Source organism: Chelonia mydas, chromosome 3, assembly GCF_015237465.2.
Source record: "Chelonia mydas isolate rCheMyd1 chromosome 3, rCheMyd1.pri.v2, whole genome shotgun sequence".
Lineage (NCBI taxonomy): Eukaryota > Metazoa > Chordata > Testudines > Cheloniidae > Chelonia > Chelonia mydas.
The window spans coordinates 177,979,121-177,997,792 of record NC_057851.1 but is presented as its reverse complement, the minus strand read 5'-3'; the positions used below and the strand labels follow the sequence as shown (position 1 = coordinate 177,997,792).

The window sequence follows — 18,672 nt, the reverse complement described above, 5'->3', positions numbered from 1 at the left end:
CTCAATGCTTTTTCCAAAGATGCACAGCACTGTGATCAGCAGTGGTTAAAAAATGGGGGACAGAATCAAGCTTGGGGATTAAAGGGATAGATATGGTGTAGAATACAACAGAGGAAATCAGTAGAAAAAAATATAACTAGAAGTAAAGCTTACAGCATGGAACAAGGAGCTGTCTAGGAGCAGTAGAGATGTCAGAAAGGTTGGTGTAATGAATATTACAAAAGCTGTGTGGAAGAGCAAACAAGGTTGAAGAATAAATAAGAGTTGGTGAGAGACAGTGACATACAGAGACAGACACAAAAGCCAAGTCAAAAGAGAGTAGAGGAATTGGTATAAAGTTAGAGATCAAATAAAGTTAAAAGAAATTGCAGAAGTAGAACCACACTGGTAGTTGTGGAAGTTGTTCTAGACAACTTCAAGGGTAGAAGATGGGGGTGGAAGGATTTATTAATAATAATAATTATTATTATAAAGCTATACATCGAAGTCAGAACTGGGGGTCGGCAGATAAAACTCACTCAGAGAGAAGAACCAAATAGAGTGGCCTCCCCCCGCAAAACAAAAACAAAACAAAAAGAGCTAGAAGTTACAGAACGGGTGGAGGAGCAGCCTAGTGCCAACTAACTCCATGAGCTTCAGATTTGGAGAGTGAGGATAAACAGAACCACAGGGAAGAAAAACAACAGATGCTGAGTCAGTGAAAAAGAACCAAGTTTTGATAAGAAGTGGAAGGACTCAGAGATAAATGGTCAGATCTTGCTGACAAAACAGGAGAAGGGGAAGTTAATGAGAGATAGCAAGTAGGTAAGAAAATGGTGGTAAGGGTAACAGGAAACGGAAGATGCTGAGAAAGAATGAAGAGGAACACAGATGACAGACTACATGCATGGGAGAGTGGAAACGGATGGGGTAAGAGAGATACACAAGCATTGTTGTGTTCCTCTGTTTTGAGGCACTGCCCACAAAGGAGAAACGGCAGCCCTCCAATTCTTAATGCAAAATGAGCACCACAAAGAGCTGTGACATGATGGGTGGATCCAACAGCGTGAAAAGCAGGGCATATGGTCACACTGAAGTGCAGGGAAGATCCACCAAAAGAGAATGATGTTAGAGAATCCAGTATCTCGAGAAGCCATGAGAGATGGGGAGAGAGGCCATTGTGGGTGTGTGGAAGGATATGGCTCCAGCTGCAAGAAAGGAAACCCACTTGGCAGCATTTGATTCTTCTCCTGTCTTTGTCAACATTCTGTTTCTTACACAAGGTGTTGAATTCTTGACCCTATTCTACACCAGCAGAACCACCATTTAACATCAATTGAGTGAGGAGTATGGAGAGCCATATTTATCACTGTGATGAGGTGTATAAACCCAACACTAGGACAGAAGGGGTTAAGGAGCAGTTCTGGGCTCAGATGATTTGGTTCTGCTGTACCTGCAGAGCCTGCTCCAGCTGGAGGAGGAGCTTAAAAGGGAGCTAGGCATCTCGGGCATGAGGGAGACAGGGCATGACAGTAAAGGAGGAGAGACTTATATTGGGGGCTCCTGAATAAGGGTACAGCAGAGGTCCTGGCTGCAAGGAACGGGCCTACAATGGCAGCTACTCCAGCCCCTAGAGAAGCGGCCAGGGAAAAGACCCAGGAGAGAGGTAGTTGGAAGCTTTCTTTCTTGGGCTGAGGGAAGCCTGACTGGAGATGGAGGCCGATCAAGGACTGCAACTTGCCTGAAACCCTAGGTAGACAGAGAGTGCAATGTTAGACAGGTAGTGGGAGTGAAACGCAGGAACTTAGGCCAGTTTGAAACTGGGGCGAGGCTGTAAAGAAGGCGGCTACCAGCTGAGCCCAGATGTGCTGAAGATTTAGTTGTTTTTGTTATTTTCTGTTGGATTTTTAAGTGAAGGATTTTGAGGCTTTTTGGGGAAGCAAGTATTAAGAAGTGGCACAGGAAGGCAGCCCCGAAGCACTCCAGGGTGTTTGCTATCACTGCCTCTCACAGGGCCTTGGTTGGAGCCTGGTGGAGATGGAGGTCCAGGATATCCTAACAACTACCCTTTTTGGGTAGGGGCATAAACTTGGAGCAAAGGAGAGGGTAGTGACATTATAAGTCTCAAATCAAGGGTGTACCAATCCAGAGGTCTGGAGGTGAGCTGAAGATCCTTTCTGTTCTGGGGTTGTTGAACTCTATATGTTTTATTGGATTTTTTAGTCTGGAAGGGGGAACTAGTGATGTGGGCCAGAAGGCCAAGTTACTACCTAGCGGAAGATGAACCACCACAGTGTTGGACTGATGGCTGGCGAGGGATGCCAGTGATTGAGGAGAACTGGGAACCAATGACCTAACAACTAGGTAGCGCCATCAATAAAGCCAAGCCCTCGCCACAGGCACCTGTTCTCGGGCAGCAAGGTTTTCTAGTGTAGACATACTTTTTAATCAGTGTGCCTTTACACCTTTAAAAGCCGAATCTGAACACCTATAAGCTTCCAAAATTTAAGTTCAAACAACCAGAAACTTGTTTTTTCCTCTCACTTCATTTTCTTTTATCTATCTATCTGAGGAAAAAAAAAACGTTCTTTGCAACACTGTAGTCCAGCGGTTCTCAAAGTATGGGTGGGGACCCCAAAGTGGGTCGCGAACCTGTTTTATTACTGGGGTCACCAGGGCTGCTGTTAGACTTGGTGGGGCCTGGGGCCAAAGCCCACGCCCAAGCCCCACCACCCGCGGCCAAAGGTGGAGCCCGAGGGCTTCAACCCTGGGTGGCAGGGCTCAGGTTACAGGCTCCCTCCCTGGGGCTGAAGCCCCTGGGCTTCGGCTTCAGCCCCCACACCTGCAGCGGTGGGGCTCAGGCTTTGGACCACCTCCTGGGACTGTGTAGTAATTTTTGTTGTCCAAAGGGGGTCGCAGTGCAATGAAATTTGAGAATCCCTGTTGTAGTCAAAACGTTTCTTCTCCAACCTTCCCCCTCCCCCCCCCCAATATTACCTGATAAATCCTGGGATTTTCCAGATACTCTAGCACGTTTAGCTCGATGACCAAAGTTCTCGGTAGCTGAAGTGGAGGCACCCTTTAACCATATAAATAAGAATTAGTTAAGACATTATGGCACTTGTAAAAGTGTTACAGTTAGCCACCTATTCCTGAAAACAAAATATACTTTATAAAAAAAATATTACCTCCATACTGCTCTTTGTAGGGCAAGCTGTTCTTTTAGGTAGAAGAGTTTTTCTGCGAAGTTGGTATGGACTATTTTGTGCACCAGGACCTGATTCTTCTGCAACCATATCTGCAGGTACATCATCATCTATCAAAAGGAAATTCAGTAATTTGAATTATACAGCTTCCACAAACTCATTAAAAAAGTGTGCAGGAAGTTTTGATTAGTATTTTCCTGGTACAAAAGAACATCTACCAGCATCAACGACTTGCTTTTCTAAGCACATGCAGCCAGAAAGATGCCACAATAATCCACTTGCTAGACGTGCATGCACAAGTTCATCTTCATATATGCTCTACATATTTTTATTTTCAATTGTTTTCTACACATTAACCCATTTCTTTCTTTGTATTTACACAATATTTATGCTACAAATTTTATGAAGTGTCCTTTATTCTAGGGTTTACTTTAACTTTATCTACAAATAAATTATTCACTGTGCTAATGAAGAGTTCACTTTTAAGTTTCAGTGCTTTTTACTTCTGCATACCATTACCTTTACAGTAAAAGATATAAAAGTTTTAAGTTAATCATAAGCTATCAAGAAGGCATCTACTTTATCATCATATTTACCACAAAATTTAAGGCTGGGTTCCCTAAGCATTTCAGGTATGGTGTATTTCAATGTGCTAGCTCTTTACTACAGAAGGGGAAAACTAGCATAGCATTACCTAAAGAGGGAAAAAAGTTGCTTTGTTTTTTGTTTATTTGGCGAAAGACACAAAGAAGATGATAGTAATAAGTGTGTGCTCCCTCCAACCCCTTAATAAAACTAAGAACAATAGTATGATAAATTTCATTTATAGGGCTTTTGTTTTATTGCTGTTTTATTTCATGCTAGTACCTCATGAAAATGTTCTGACAGGAATACACTTAATGCAATGAGAAAGGAATAATTTGTTTTAATACTTCAGTAATTAAATCATTTATTCACGACATTGTACCACACACATTAAACAAATCTACAAGAACAAATACATGTGGAAGTGAAAATATAAACTTGATGCTTCTTTCTTAATTAGTAAAGAAACCTGGATCTCTTACATAGGCCTCCTCAGAAAACACACTTTTTGCTTAACTGAGGAAAGGATTTTTGGACTCACCTTAGTATATCTGTTCTCTCTCATTCTAAACCATTTTGAACTTGAAATATGGAATAAAAGTGAGAGATGGAGGCTGTGCAGGAAGAGATCTACTGAGGAAACCCCAATTTTTTTGTTCAAGTGTAAGATATGCTAAATAGTCTGTGGTCAATGCACTTAATCTAAGAATAAAAATAATACAAAACAAAAGCCATCCTTCACAGTTCAAGATTTTAATATCATTATTTAAAAAACATTAAAAATTGTCAAATATGTGCATAATATAGAGAGGGTAATGCATACTTTTGTAAGCAAAGCTATTTCAAACTAACGTGAAAGAAAATTCTCAAAAAAAATATATACTTCTGATGTTCTCTCCCCATTATTATTTCTCTATCCATTATGTAAACCATCACTTTTCACCCAAAAGCCTTAGTGAAAAACTGTCAGGTCACAGAGATGCTGGAAGGAGATGGACTGAGTCCTGTAAGAAAACAGGATTTAAAAAAACCCCCAAAAAACAGCAAACTTCATAGCCATAATTAAACTACTCATCTTAGTTACTTATATGGCACTTATTACCATAGTATATGAGCACCTCACAATCTTCACCATATTTATCTTCACAACACCCCTGTGAGGTGAGGAAGTGCTAATATCTCAATTTTACAGATGGGGAACTGAGGTGCAGAGACTAAGGACTAGATTCACGAATGAAGTTGAGCACTACCAAACCTAACTTATAAGCGTCTAGAATATCACTGCAATTCACAAAGACCGAGTGAGATGTTCAGGCTTCCTGTACAATGAACTGTGCATCAAAATGGGATTAGAAAATCCAGCACACTGGATCAGGTCCCCACCTAAACTAGCCAATGGGAGATTCCAAGGTGAGGAGTGTGTGCTAAGTCTTGCCCCTCTCACAAAGATAGGTGCCTCAGTCCAGGCTGCAGGGGAGGCACCTCCCTCTGCCTGGGATTCTCAGCTGCAAACTCTCTCTTGACATGAGTAGCCTATGCTGTTTTTGCAAGAAGCCCAGGCGGGGGAAACTCTCTCATAATATTTAGCCCAGTGAGAAGAGTTCTTGGGATATTCTGATGGTTGTGGGGGGCAGAGAAGGTTCCATCAACCTCTTCTGCTGAAGATATTCCACTGTGGGTAAATAAAGTTCAAAAGTTATTGAAGCAGAGGACTGGATCCTGGCTTTCTACTCCCAGGTGAGTGCTCTAACCAAGCTATAGAGTCATTCTGATGCCTGCTCTCTCTTTGGCCCAATGATACTTTCATTATTTATTAACACTGAACAGCTTCAGACTGGAGAGACTAAGGGAGACGAACATCAGAATATCCTATAGCCCAGTGGCTAGGGCACTCACGTGAGAAGTGGAAAATCCCTGTTTAAATGCCTTCTCTGCCTCAGTTGAAGGGGAAATGGAACTGTGGGTCTAATCACTGAGCTAAAAGTTATGAGGGAAGTCCTCCTCATACTCCTCAGGCTGTTTTGTGTAAGCTCATCTACAGGGGCTCCATATGCTAGGCAAACTCTGAGTACACTTACCTGATCAGGGACCAAAAGCAAGTTAGGAAGAGGAACACCTGTCTTCCCCCAGTTTATGCACTGCCTTGGGCCTGCACACTGGGGTTGCAGTGCGCATGCACACAGGCAGAAACATAAGTGCCTAGGGAACTTCTACTGCAAAAATGTAGGCATCAAATGACTTTAGGTGCCTACAGGATTTGGTGGCAGTTAAACAGGGGATTTATGAATCCCAGTAGGGTCCGATTCTGAGACTTAGGCTTTACCAGCCTCCTCTAGCCTAGAATCCAGTTTATGTTACCACCAATGGTGAATTACAGCCACAAAATTTATTAGTGTAGATGCAGCCTTAATATCTTAATTTCTCCCTTCATCTGTCACCATCTTCTGGTAATAGAATTAACCCATGGAGTAGCCAAAGGGGACTCAACAACAAGCCCTGTAATAATGCCCATGTCTCAAACTATAGAGTAGATCCCTTGGTTCTTCATAAATCGAAGCTGTAACCCCACTTACGCCTAGAACTTTACAGTCTCAAAAAGTTTTGTTCTGCAGGATATGCAAAGGTTGGAAGTAATCTGGGATCACTGTTATGTTACTTGAAATTTCTGAGCATGCCTCCACCAGCACCAGATAATGTTAATTGTTTCACCTATAAAATGCCACAAATGGTGAGAAACGTAGACACACAGGCAACATACATAAATAAAATGAAACTAGGTGTGGCTCTCTAAAGAATGAGGCTGTAACTGCTGCACAATTTGTGTCACTGATTAATGCAGTACTTCCAAACTACTATAAGAAACAGAAAAAAGAATCAGGGAGACAGAAAGAAAAAATTGGAAAAACTCCCAACTCAGCAGTTTCATCTTCCTACAGCTGGAGAGAGGGGGAAGATTTTCATGGATAATCCCACTCTGGTTCTTAAAGTAAACCAGTAATAATCACTTAGGATAAAAAGATGCTGTCATTGCTGCAAGAAAAAAACAAAAGTTTAAGCAAAATAAAAATTAAAATATTAGGATGACACCATTAAAAAAAAAAGTGTCTAGTGTGAAGACAGAGGAAAGGACATATTCCTTCTCTTTATAAGTAACTATTTTCCTCTGCCATGATTATCTGGAGGAAGAGAGCATGTCTCAGAATACTTCTCTAGAATTAGAAGATGTATATACATCTCCAAAAGTGAGATTCATAAGAGTCAATGAAAGACTTTAAAAACCTTCTATATGATCAAATAATCTACATTATATAAGTATGGAAAAAGAGGTGGCTATGATATACAAAGGAATGACATCTTGGATTTTTGGGTTAAAACTTTCAAAGAAAAGATCTTAAGTGCAAAATAAGATTCACGTGTACATACACTATACTTTTATCAGAGCAATTTAAGATCTAAATACAATTAGAAAGAGGAGAGTTGAATGAGAGGATACGGGTAAGAGGAATAGCAAGATTTGTGTAGGCCTGGAGGAACTGTAGGTCTTTGGGGAAGGGGCCTTGTTAGGGAGTCTGGCGCTGCATGAAGGGGAGAGCTAGGTTGCAGGGAAGGACCCCAATCCCCTGGGTCCCAACATCACTGTTTTTAAGGGCCCTTTCTGTGACCTTTACTAAGCTTCCCCTCTGCCTCCCCACTTGTAATACTGCCTGACTGTGCTCTGGAGCAAAGTCAGCAGAGCCATATGGAACCTTTCAAGCACTGATGGCCAAGCAAATCTGTGGCCTAGGAACTTTTGAGGAGCCAATGCAATTGGGACTATAGTAACCTACTAATGAGAACTCTTCAAACAAGTCAAGTGTCTCCTGCTACCGACTCATTATAATCAATAGGATTGAAACAAGCCAAAGTAGCCACAAAAGAAGGTTAACGATTGGTTGAGTTAATTCTGATGTCATAAAGTTAAGAGTGACCTCAACTGCTGACCTCTATAGTCTATATGTCTAACAAATTACGCACAATCAGTAACTTAACAGTATTATATCTAATTTCTTCAAACATAACCTAGGCATGTGATTTCAATGAATTTTAACTATATGGGAAGTTTGAAATGTCTGAGTTATTCCATTACTGAAATTTGGGACCAAAAATAAGCATAACAATACTAATTTATTTATTTATTTTTAAGAACTCATTTAAAATTTGAGTTCATATTAGCTTTAACTTATTTACTTGTAAATTTTCACAAACTAATTCTATACTCAAAGAGTATAAATGCTGAACTTTTGCGGGGGAATTATTCTTATTCTACATCCACACAACATTGTAGTAATATTTATTATATTTGTATTACATTAGTGCCTAGACACCAGTGAAACTAGGAATCCACTGTGCTAAGTGTTATACACACAAAATAAGAGACAGTCTCTACCCAAAAGAGCTTAAACAGAGGATGAATTCCTGCTTTAAGTGCAAAACGCAACTCAGATTTAACAAGAGATGCAAAACTGGTGTCTATAATACATTGACTAGAGATATTCTTTGAGAGCCTCTATTTCAAGTTAAGTAGTTATCAATAAGTATTAATTATTAGGATCAGACAACAAGAATAAGGTGCATTATAATAAAACTGTTGACTCCAATTTAGATTATCCTATGAAGATTACCACATATACACTTGTTTCAACAGAATATCATTTATGCTCTGAAGCACACCTCTTGAAGCATATGCCATTTTTAATCATCAGTTTTATCCTGTGAACACAACAGCAGATTTCTGAAAATTATAAATACAGAGCATTTCTCTGCCTCAGATTATTTGTACAAGATGTCTTTGTATTTCTTACACTAAGTATATTATGTAATAAGAAAAAAATCAATATAATCTCACAAAAACAAATTGCTATTGTTCTGTTATTAAAAAGAAAGAAAAAGTTAAAAACATATATTGATCTATGAGAGTCTAACATTATTTTATTCTACCTCTAATAATGGCAGCTCTTATCAGAATCTCAAAAACAGTTACAAAAGGTAAGCCATAAGACTGCATAGGTACAATTCCAATGTAAGTCAAGGAGGTGTTTAACACCCCTGAAAGAAAAAAAAAATTAGGCCATTAGTCTGACTGCTAGTCTTGTACACCAACCACAAGACCAGCAAATATCACAATCAACTGTGGATACTTATAGAAACTTGTCCAGGTAATAGCTCAATATGTACCTTAGTTTTCCTGCATAAACTGTAAAGTCTAGGGAAAAGGTCTAGACAATTATTGGACTGGTTAAAGAGGTATTTGGGGACCACCTTAGCGAAAAATTTGGAAAGTAGGCACAGCATTATTTTATCAGTGAAAGGAGGATCAGCCATAAGCCCTTGGTTCTCAACTTCACCCTGAATTCAGTCTCTTTCTCCACAAGTCTTGTTAAGTACTAATAATTTTCATGATAATAGAGTAGGGCTAGCCAAACCTATTCATTCGAAACTTTCTTTTTGACAAAAAGGCCTCTTTTCCAAACAGAAAAACTTTTCCAAAAAAAAAAAAAAATATTTTTCATTTTTTTCAAATCAAAACCAAAGATTCCTAAACTTCGAATATTTGTTTTGTTTTCCCCCTATTAATTTTTTTGCCATTGAATTCATTAGAATGAATGACTGACTAGGGTTTTCACTTCACATTTTTATCTTTCATTTTGCCACTCTAACTTTTCAAAAAAATTGGAGTTTTGAAAAGTTACAAAGTAGCAAAAGAAAAAATGAAAAAAACTGGATATCATCATTCATTTTATTCCACTCAGTATGAAAAGGAAAAAACAAGGAAGAAACAAGGAAAATCATTTGAATTAAAAATAACTGCGAAATATGCTGAAATAATGAAAAATTTTCCATTCTGAATCCCGCAAAATGGACGCAACTTTGAAGTTTTCCCAAAATTGTTTCCGCATTTTTCAACCAGCTCTAATGGACAGCCCTGCACTAGGGAACAGACTTGGACTAGACCCAACACTAGAACATCTTTACAATCTGTGTGGCCAAGACAGAGGCTACTTGAACTTATCTGAAGGATGACTATACCTGTCACATACACTTTATCCGTTGTTAAAGGACAATCCTGTAAAATAGCCCAAAATGCTTGGAACAGAGCAAGTTAAAGTATCTATAATGCTGTTTTGGAGTCAAATAATAAACGATTACCTTTTTTTAAAGTGAATTTCTAGTCCTCATAGTTGTAAAAACAAACAAACCAGGAAATATGAAAAGTATGAATGAATGCAGTATGTTCTTCCCAACTTTGCAGAGTTTGAAATAATGCATCTAAAAAAAGACAGTTACCTTTTCCTTAACTGTTGTTCTTTGAGATGTGTTGTTCATGTCCATTCCATATTAGGTGTGTGCGCGTGCCACATGCAGAGGTGCCAGAAGTTTTTCCCTCTGTGGAATCTGTAGGGGACTGGCTCTGGCGACCCCTGGAGCAGCGCGCACATGCTGTGGTATAAGGGGCGCCACCGGCACCCCCCACCCTCAGTTCCTTCTTGCCAGAAACTCCGACAGTGGGGTAGGAGGGCGGGTTATGGAATGGACATGAGCAACGCATCTCGAAAAAACCCAGTTACGGAAAAGGTAACTGTCTTTTCTTCTTCAAGTGCTTGCTCATGTCCATTCCATATTAGGTGACTCCCAAGCAGAAGCCCTGGAAGTGGGTAGGAGTTCATGGACATGTAGATTGCACACATCTCTGATGAACCCAGCACCATCTCTGGCCTGCTGAGTGATGGCATAGTGCGCCGTAAATGTGTGAACTGAAGACCACAGCGCGGCTCTGCATATGTTCTGAATGGGAACATGTGCCAGGAAGACAGACGAGGATGCCTGAGCTCTGGTCGAGTGGGCCCTCACAATTGGAGTGGAGGGACCTATGCCAGCTCGTAACAGATCCAGATGCAGGAGGTGATCCAGTTGAAAATTCTCTGCGAGAACACTGGAAGGCCCTTCATCCTGTCCGCTGTCGCGATGAATAGCTGGGTCAACCTGCGGAAGTGCTTGGTGCACTCCAGATAAAATGCCAGAGCATGTCTGACGTCCAGGGCATGCAGCTTCCTTTCCTCACTAGTGGTGTGCAGCTTGGGTCAAAACACCATGAGGAAGCTGTCCTGATTAACATGGGAGGAAGACACCACCTTTGGCAGAAAGGCTGGATGGGGTCGCAGTTGAACTTTGTCCTTGTAGAACACTATATACGGCGGCTTTGATGTCAGGGTTTTAAGGTCCAACAGTCGTCTTGTAGATGTTATGGCCACAAGGAAAGCAGCCTTCCGTAACAGGTAGGAGAGGGAACAGGAGCCCTAGGCTCAAAGGGCGGGTCCATGAGCCTAGAAAGAGCCAAGTTAAGGTCCCACTGTGGGACAGGGGCTTGGGCCGGTGGGAAGAGTTTCTCGAGGTCTCTGAGGAATCGGACTGACATGTCATGCGAGAACACCGCCTGACCTTGAATTGGTGGGTGGAAAGCGGAGATAGCCGCAAGGTGCATCCTGATGAAAGACTGGGCCAGCCCCTGGTTCTTAAGACGGAGCAAGTAATCTACAATAGATTATCAGGAGAACCTCCTCCACGAGATCAACCTAACTGGCCAAGTGGACGTCTTCTTGCTTTCCAGGAGGATTTGCTGGACCTCGTTAGAGCAGACCCACTCTTCCAAATTCAACCACACAGCATCCACGTCGTGAGACAGAGGGGGGTGAGATGGGGTGTAAGAGAGCAGATCCAGTCGGTTGGGAAAGAGCCAGAGAGCGGTCACCGTCAGGTCCATCAGTGTGCTGAACCAATGTTGGTGCGGCCATGCCGAGGTGATCATGAAGACTTGGGCCTTGTCTCTTTTGATCTTTGACAGGACTCTGCTGATGAGCGGGATTGGCAGGAACACGTACATCAGGCCCCCCGACCATGACAGGAGGAGGGTGTCGGAGAGGGAGTCCTTGCCCAGACCCTGTAGGGAACAGAAGAGATGGCATTTCTTGTTCTGTCTGATGGCGAACAGGTCCCCTGGGGGAGTTCCCCACCTCTGGAAGAGCATCCCGGCTATTTCCAGATGGAGCGACGCTCGTGGTGAGAGAAAAAGGATCTGCTGAGGCGATCTGCCAACATGTTCATGACACTGGGGAGGTGACAGATGGATCACGTACTCGATGCAGAAATCCCACAATCAGAGAGCCAACGAGCGTGCTCCCCTTTGCCTGCTGATGTAGAACACTGAGGCCATTTTGCCCGTCAACACTCTCACCACCTTGCCCGCCAGGTGTGGTAGAAAGACCCCACAGGCCAAACGTACCGTTCTGAGTTTTTTTGACGTTTATGTGCAACATCATCTCCTCCGGGGACCACGTGCCCTAGGTCTGGAGTTCGCCGAGATGCACTTCCCAGCCTAGGTCCAAGGCGTCTGCTATCAACTTAATGGAGGGACAAGAGCAGTCAAATGGAACTCCTTTCAGGACCGCCCTGGGATTGGTCCACCATTGCAGCAAGGTAAGTGTCATCACTGGGTGGTAACAACCTTTTCCAGCTGATCTCTGGACTGGGAACAGACTGTCACCAGCCACTGCTGTAAGGGCCGCCTCTGGAGCTTGGCATGGCAGACGACATACATACATGCTGCCATGTGTCCCAGCAGGCGCAGACAAACCATGGCCATGGTCAGGGGGAATGCGGAGACTCCTGCGATGAGGTTCACCAATGCTTGGAACCTTTCCTGTGGCAGAAACTCTCTGGCGCAGGTGGCATCACGCACCACTCCGATGAACTCCATCCTCTGCACCAGACCGAACATCAACTTTTTGTCATTTAGCAGAGGGCCCAGGGACCAGCAACACCGCAACATCCCTTTGGACTTGGGACCAGGACTGACCTTTGACCAGCCAGTTGTCGAGGTACAAGTAGATCTGGATACCCTGACGACTGAGGTAAGCCGCAACTACCAACATGCACTTGGTAAACACCCTCGGTGCTGGCACTAGGCCGAAAGGGAAGACTGAAAACTGGTAATGGTCCAATCCTACCGTGAAACGTACGAAGCCCCTGTGTCCTTGGAAGATTGCTATATGAAAGTACTCGTCCTTCAAGTAGAGGGCAGCATACAGTCTACCAGATCCAGGGAGGGGATGGAGGCGGCCAGGGAGATCATGTGGAACTTCAACTTCTTTAGGTATTTGTTGAGGTCTCATAGGTCCAGGATGGGCCTTTGATCGCCCTTGGCTTTTGGGATTAAGTAGCACTGGGAACAGAACCCCCTGCTTCTGTACTCGTGAGGAACCTCTTGCACCGCACCCAGTTGCAGCAACCCTTCTACCTCCTGCGTGAGGAGACTCTCATGAGAGGTGTCTCTGAAGAGGGACGGGGAAGATGGGGTGGGAGCAAGGTGTAGAAAGAAACTGGAGGGTCTAACCCTGCGCCACTGTAATGAGGACCCAGCGGGAAAGATAGATCCGGGATATAGTCTAGTAGGTCACCCTCGGGCGCACCCTAAAAAAAGCCTGCTTCCACCCCTGCTGAGTACAGGTTGAGCGCGCTTGGGCAGATGGGGTGGCTCGGGCGGTGCTTGAAGCCCCTAATCTTTTTGTGGGGCAATTCCTGCCAGGGTTGGCTCCCTTGGCCCTGAGATGGCTGCAGTTTGAACTGCTTATGGACTGGACCAGGGGCACACAGTCCTAGAGTTTTAAGGGTAGTGTGGGAGTCTTTTAGCCCATGCAGCTTGCTGTCCTTCTGCTCTGAAAACAGGACCTGGCCGTCAAAGGGGAGGTCCTGCATAGACTGCTGATCCTCAGTTGACAGACCAGAGAGGAACAGCCAGGATGCCCGCCACACAGAGATGGCTGAGGCCCTGGTACGAGCTGCGGAGTCCGCAGTGTCTGAAGCTGCCTGGAGGGCATGACTAACTAGGCTGAGTCCCATCCGGGACAAACTAAATTAGAACTAACACTAAGGGTACTATTAACTATTTTACAAGAAATGTTCAGAAGAAACAAAGCTAGCCAAAGCAGCAGATGTTCCAGCATCGTCAGGGGCGTCAAGAAGGAACTGAGGGTGGGAGGAGCCAGCGGCGCTCTTTATACTGCGACACGTGTACACTGCTCCAGGGGGCACCAGAGCCTGTCCCCTTCAGATACCACTGAGGAAAAAACTTCCAGCACCAGTGCATGTGGTGAGCACATACATCTAATATGGAATGGACATGAGCAAGCACTCAAAGAAGAAGAACAAACTTCCCTACCGTCATTAAATGTGTTAGCTGTAAAGATTAATGGCAACACTTTAAATGCTAGCTTTAGCTATTTAATTTTAGTGGACAGAACAGGGAACAGAGCAGGACTGGAGCCCCTAGGAACAGGAATTGAGAATGAGAGTAGAGAAGGAAATCTGGGGCAAGGGAAGAGACAAAAGAAAGGATGGAAAAGAGGGAGAAAGACAGAGAATGAAATATGGGGAAGAGAAACAAAGGGTAAAAATAGCAGTGGTCCTAAAGGGGAGCATATTTTCCCCCACTTAGTGGTAGTGACTGACAACAAAGTACAGACTAAATAACTAAAACTTTACTTGTTATACAAATGCCACATTCCACCAGAAAATTTCTACTGGTATCAGTGGAAACTCTGCTGTAGATTGAGGAGGACATTTAGTTGTAAACTTATTTGAGGCCCACAAAAACTATAATTAAATATGGAATTTGGCCCTCTCCACAGAATGAGTTTCAAATAAGAAAGATACTGACAACAGGAATAGAACTTCTAATATCATGATGAGGAGATCCAAATACAAAGCTTGTGGAGCCCAGACCACATCAGGAGGATGTGACTATTGTCACGCTTTGCTTTCCTGAAGACAACAACTTGTGGAAGAAAAGGGAACAGTGAGCACGCATGCAGAAGGCTCCAACTCCAGTCTATGCATCGATTATGACAACTCAGTGAAATATATACAGCTATTTGTTATTCACTACTACTGCACCACTGAAAAGCAAAGAGCATGAAGAATGCTATATCGGTTTTAACTAAAATTGTGTTTTCCAACCAACTCAAAAGCAAAACAAATCCTTAGTTTCCTTTGGCAATTTCACGTTTTAGGCTGAGAATTTTTTATTCCTCCAAAAATTCTAACTCGGAAAGATTTTTTTTTACGCTTGTTTCTTATTTACTTTTTTTTTTTTTAATAAAGAGGAGCATATGAAGATAAAATCTGACATAAAACATAGCACAAGTCTTCTAAAGAACAGTGACAGGATGCAATACATATTGCTAGAATATATTCTGAACAGTAAATATTCACTGCAACAAAAAAACATTTCATTAACATACACAATACTCCTGAATACAACCCTACCTCCAGTCTACAAAAGCACAATTTAAATATTGTTTTTACAACCAACATAATCTTAGAGCATATGGAAAATTGTTACTGCAGTGTAAGAAATCAATATTTCCCAAATGGAGGGAAGAAAAGTAGAAAGGTATGTTTCAAGTTAAAAAAATTTTTTTTTTAAAAAGTTAGCACATTACATGCAATGAAAAGCAAAAGAAAAAAAACCACTCCATGGTATCTTGTTAGAGCAGTTTAGGTTTTTAAACTTCAGACTCAAAACATACAGCAAGTTAATTCCTGAAAATAGCTCACACAATTGATAACAAAATGACCTAAAAAGATCATTGCTGTTAATCAGTTACTGCAAGTCTATCTTTTTAATTACTAACATACTGAGGAAGATACAGTACATTGTTTACTTTGTGGTTTTTTATATCTGTGTAAGGATTTCTTAACACTAAGTTTGTCTTGTTTTGAAGATAAAGTAGAAATATATTTCTAAATTAATGTTTTATTACCTTCAAGCCAGACTGTTCGTAGCCCTAAAGAAGTGGTTCTCAACCAGGGGTACGTGTACCCCTGGTGGCACATCAACTCATCTAGATATTTGCGTAGCTTTACAACAGGCTACATAAAAAGTACTAGCAAAGTCAGTACCAACTAAAATTTCATACAGACAATGACTTCTTTATACTGCTCTATATACCATACACTGAAATGTAAGTACAATATTTATATTCCAATTGATTTATTTTATAATTATGTGGTAAAAATGAGAAAGTAAGCAATTTTTCAGTAATAGTGTTCTGTAACACCTTTGTACTTTTGTGTCTGATTTTGTAAGCAAGTAGTTTTTACGTGAGGTGAAACTTGGGAGGTATGCAAGACAAATCAGACTCCTGAAAGGGGTACAGTAGTCTTGAAAGCCACTGCCTTAGAGTGGGTGCCTGAAAGGAGAAGACATAAGAATCTCCATTTCCCCTTTGCTCCCACCATCTCCAGGTAAGAACCAGACAATAGCAATCCCTGCACAACTCATTGAAATGGAATGAGAAGGAGGAGACATTCACACGAAGGAAAACCAAGCTGCACCATCCAAAAATATTCCCTAGCACAGTGTTTCTCAAATGCGGCCACTGTGGCTGCATGAGGCCACTAGGGTCTTTTCTTGCGGCCACAGCCTCCTGGGCTGTTTGGGGGGGGAGAAGGGGAGGGAAGGAGGACAATATAGCAGCCCCTCCGACTCCCTGTTGCTCCCAGATACACTGCCTTGGTGTTGAATGCTGGAGCCGCCAGCAGCAGTGGGGCCCTGCCCCCTCTGGAGACATCTTGGGTACAATGCTGAAGGAGAAAGCAGACAGTGAATTCCCCACCTTCCCGGGGCAGTGGGGCTCAGGCTTTGGGCTTCAGACCTGCTGCCTCCACCTTAGGGAGATCAGTCCCCAGTAATCTCTGAAAAAAAAAAAAAATATATATATATATATATAGGGAGTCCTTCTCACCAGGATCTAGTAAAGCTTACATTAAAAAGTGACTGTCAGAAAGAAATTGATAAATATGAACCAAGAAATCCCACAGGCGAGATACTACGAAGAAATATTTTACTTTTCATGACCCAAAAGTGTGTACACTGAAAATTTCTGATATTCAGAAGAGGTATCAAATTCCAAAAGTGACCAATCCAGTTTTATAGGCAAAGGGAGGAACGGGATGAAACAGAGCTTTAGGAAAGCGTGCAAGTATAACTATGATTTCACACACATACAAAACACTCACTAAGATACTCCAACACGTCCCCATCCCCCATCAAATTTTGCACACTTAAGGTCTGACTATTAATAGATGTAATTGGAAAAATAGGTCTTGTTAATTTAAGTCTGCCCCCATTTACATAGTTCTTACAGAACTAACCCTTAGATACCAAAAAGACTGATGAAACAGATGATTTACTTTACCTATACAATGGTTTTCTGTTAGAGCAGCTGCAATAATCCATACTAATGGGTCTTCACTTTCAACAGGTGATTGTCAGGCAGACAGACAAATCCAAGTCTTCATCATATAAGGTCACTGCTACTAGCGCACACAGTAACCAAGAAAGCTTAATTCTATTGAAATTCTGACAAAACCGCTTTACATGAAGAATACAAAATAACTGTGTGGGTATATGAATACTGGAGCTACTCTCAAACCCATTTTACAGATAGGGAAAAGTTCCCTTTTCTAAAGCATGCAACTCCACTAATCCATACTAGTAGGCTTTAAACAACAGTGCCAATGAGCTAAAACAGTGAGAGGAAAAAATATCCCCCTCAAATTATTTTAAAAAATGGATTCCTGAATTAAAGCCCTCAGAAACATTAGGCTAACATTTGGACTAGCTGAGACAATGAAGTACACCCTATAGTGCTTAGTAAATGAGTGGATTAACTTCCAGGTGGCTGCTTTGCAAATCTCTTCTATTGAAAGTACTTCAACTTCCCTGACCCCTTTCTGCTAGGCTTTTACTGACTGGAGACAAGGGTCCTTTTTTTGCAGGTATGCTTCAACAATAGCTGAATTAATTTATTGATAAAGTGATACTTTGGAAGTGGCTTTGCCTTCCTGTACTGATCCAAAACATATGGAGAACATTTTATCAAAATATTTTTGTCCTTTTCCAAACAAAGTTTAAAGATTTGGACCATTTACAAAGAGTGTAAGATCCTTTTTTTTGTTACATTTCAAACTGAGATAGAAGGAAGGGAAAGATCATTTGATTACTTTAAAGCTGAAATTTACTTTGAGATGAAGACGGACAAAGTCCTCATGATCTCTCCTTCACTAAGAATTGTAATGAACAGATATTTATAAGAAAAGGCTGTGATTTCCCCTTTTATTTCTGCCTGATGTAATTACAACCAAAATTGTCACACTGAACACAAACATCTAGAACAGTGGTTCTCAACCTATTTACCATTGTGGGCTGCATATGTGGCTTGCTCTGTGTTATGTGGGCCACGTCTCCTCAATATATATACTACCTTTATGGCCTGAGAATGTCACATGGGCTGCAGCTCTATGCGGGCCATGTGTTGAGAACCACTGATCTAGAGGAATAATAATTTTAAATTTTAAAGGAGGATGGAGCACAGTATTTTGAGCACCAGATTGAATTTCTAAATTGGAGCAACTTCATGGAGTTAAGGCTTCAGTTGCTTAACTGCTTTTAAAAATAAAAAACAAACCTTACTAACAGAAAATAAAGAATCAATTGATGCTCCAATAACAATAAATGCAGAAGACTGAAACTTTTAAAAAGATAAAATCAATTTTTATCTAGATCACATTGCAGAAAATTAAAAGATCCCTTAAAGGCAGCAAAAAGGGAGAATGATCCTAATAGCACAGAAAGTTCTCAAGACCAGGGGTTCTCAAACTGGGGGTCGGGACCCCTCAGGGGGTTGCGAGGTTATTACATGGGGGTCATGAGCTGTCAGCCTCCACCACTTTGCATCCAGCATTTATTATAGTGTTAAATATATAAAAAAGTGTTTTTAATTTATAAGTGGGGTCACACTCAGAG

The 18,672-nt window shown here is 41.8% G+C and overlaps 1 protein-coding gene across 6 annotated transcripts in view; it reads right to left on the bottom strand.

Moving 5' to 3' along the window:
- FBXO11 (F-box protein 11) overlaps positions 1-18,672 on the bottom strand; it is a 200,386-nt gene that overhangs the window by 121,783 nt on the left and 59,931 nt on the right. For all 6 annotated transcript variants that reach the window (XM_027827248.3, XM_007064896.4, XM_043543858.1 and 3 more), the window contains exons 2-3: positions 3,168-3,295; positions 2,977-3,058 (exon numbers count right to left, since the gene is read on the bottom strand). In XM_027827248.3, the coding sequence (XP_027683049.1) occupies positions 2,977-3,058; positions 3,168-3,295 (210 nt within the window). The remainder of the gene's footprint in view (positions 1-2,976; positions 3,059-3,167; positions 3,296-18,672) is intronic.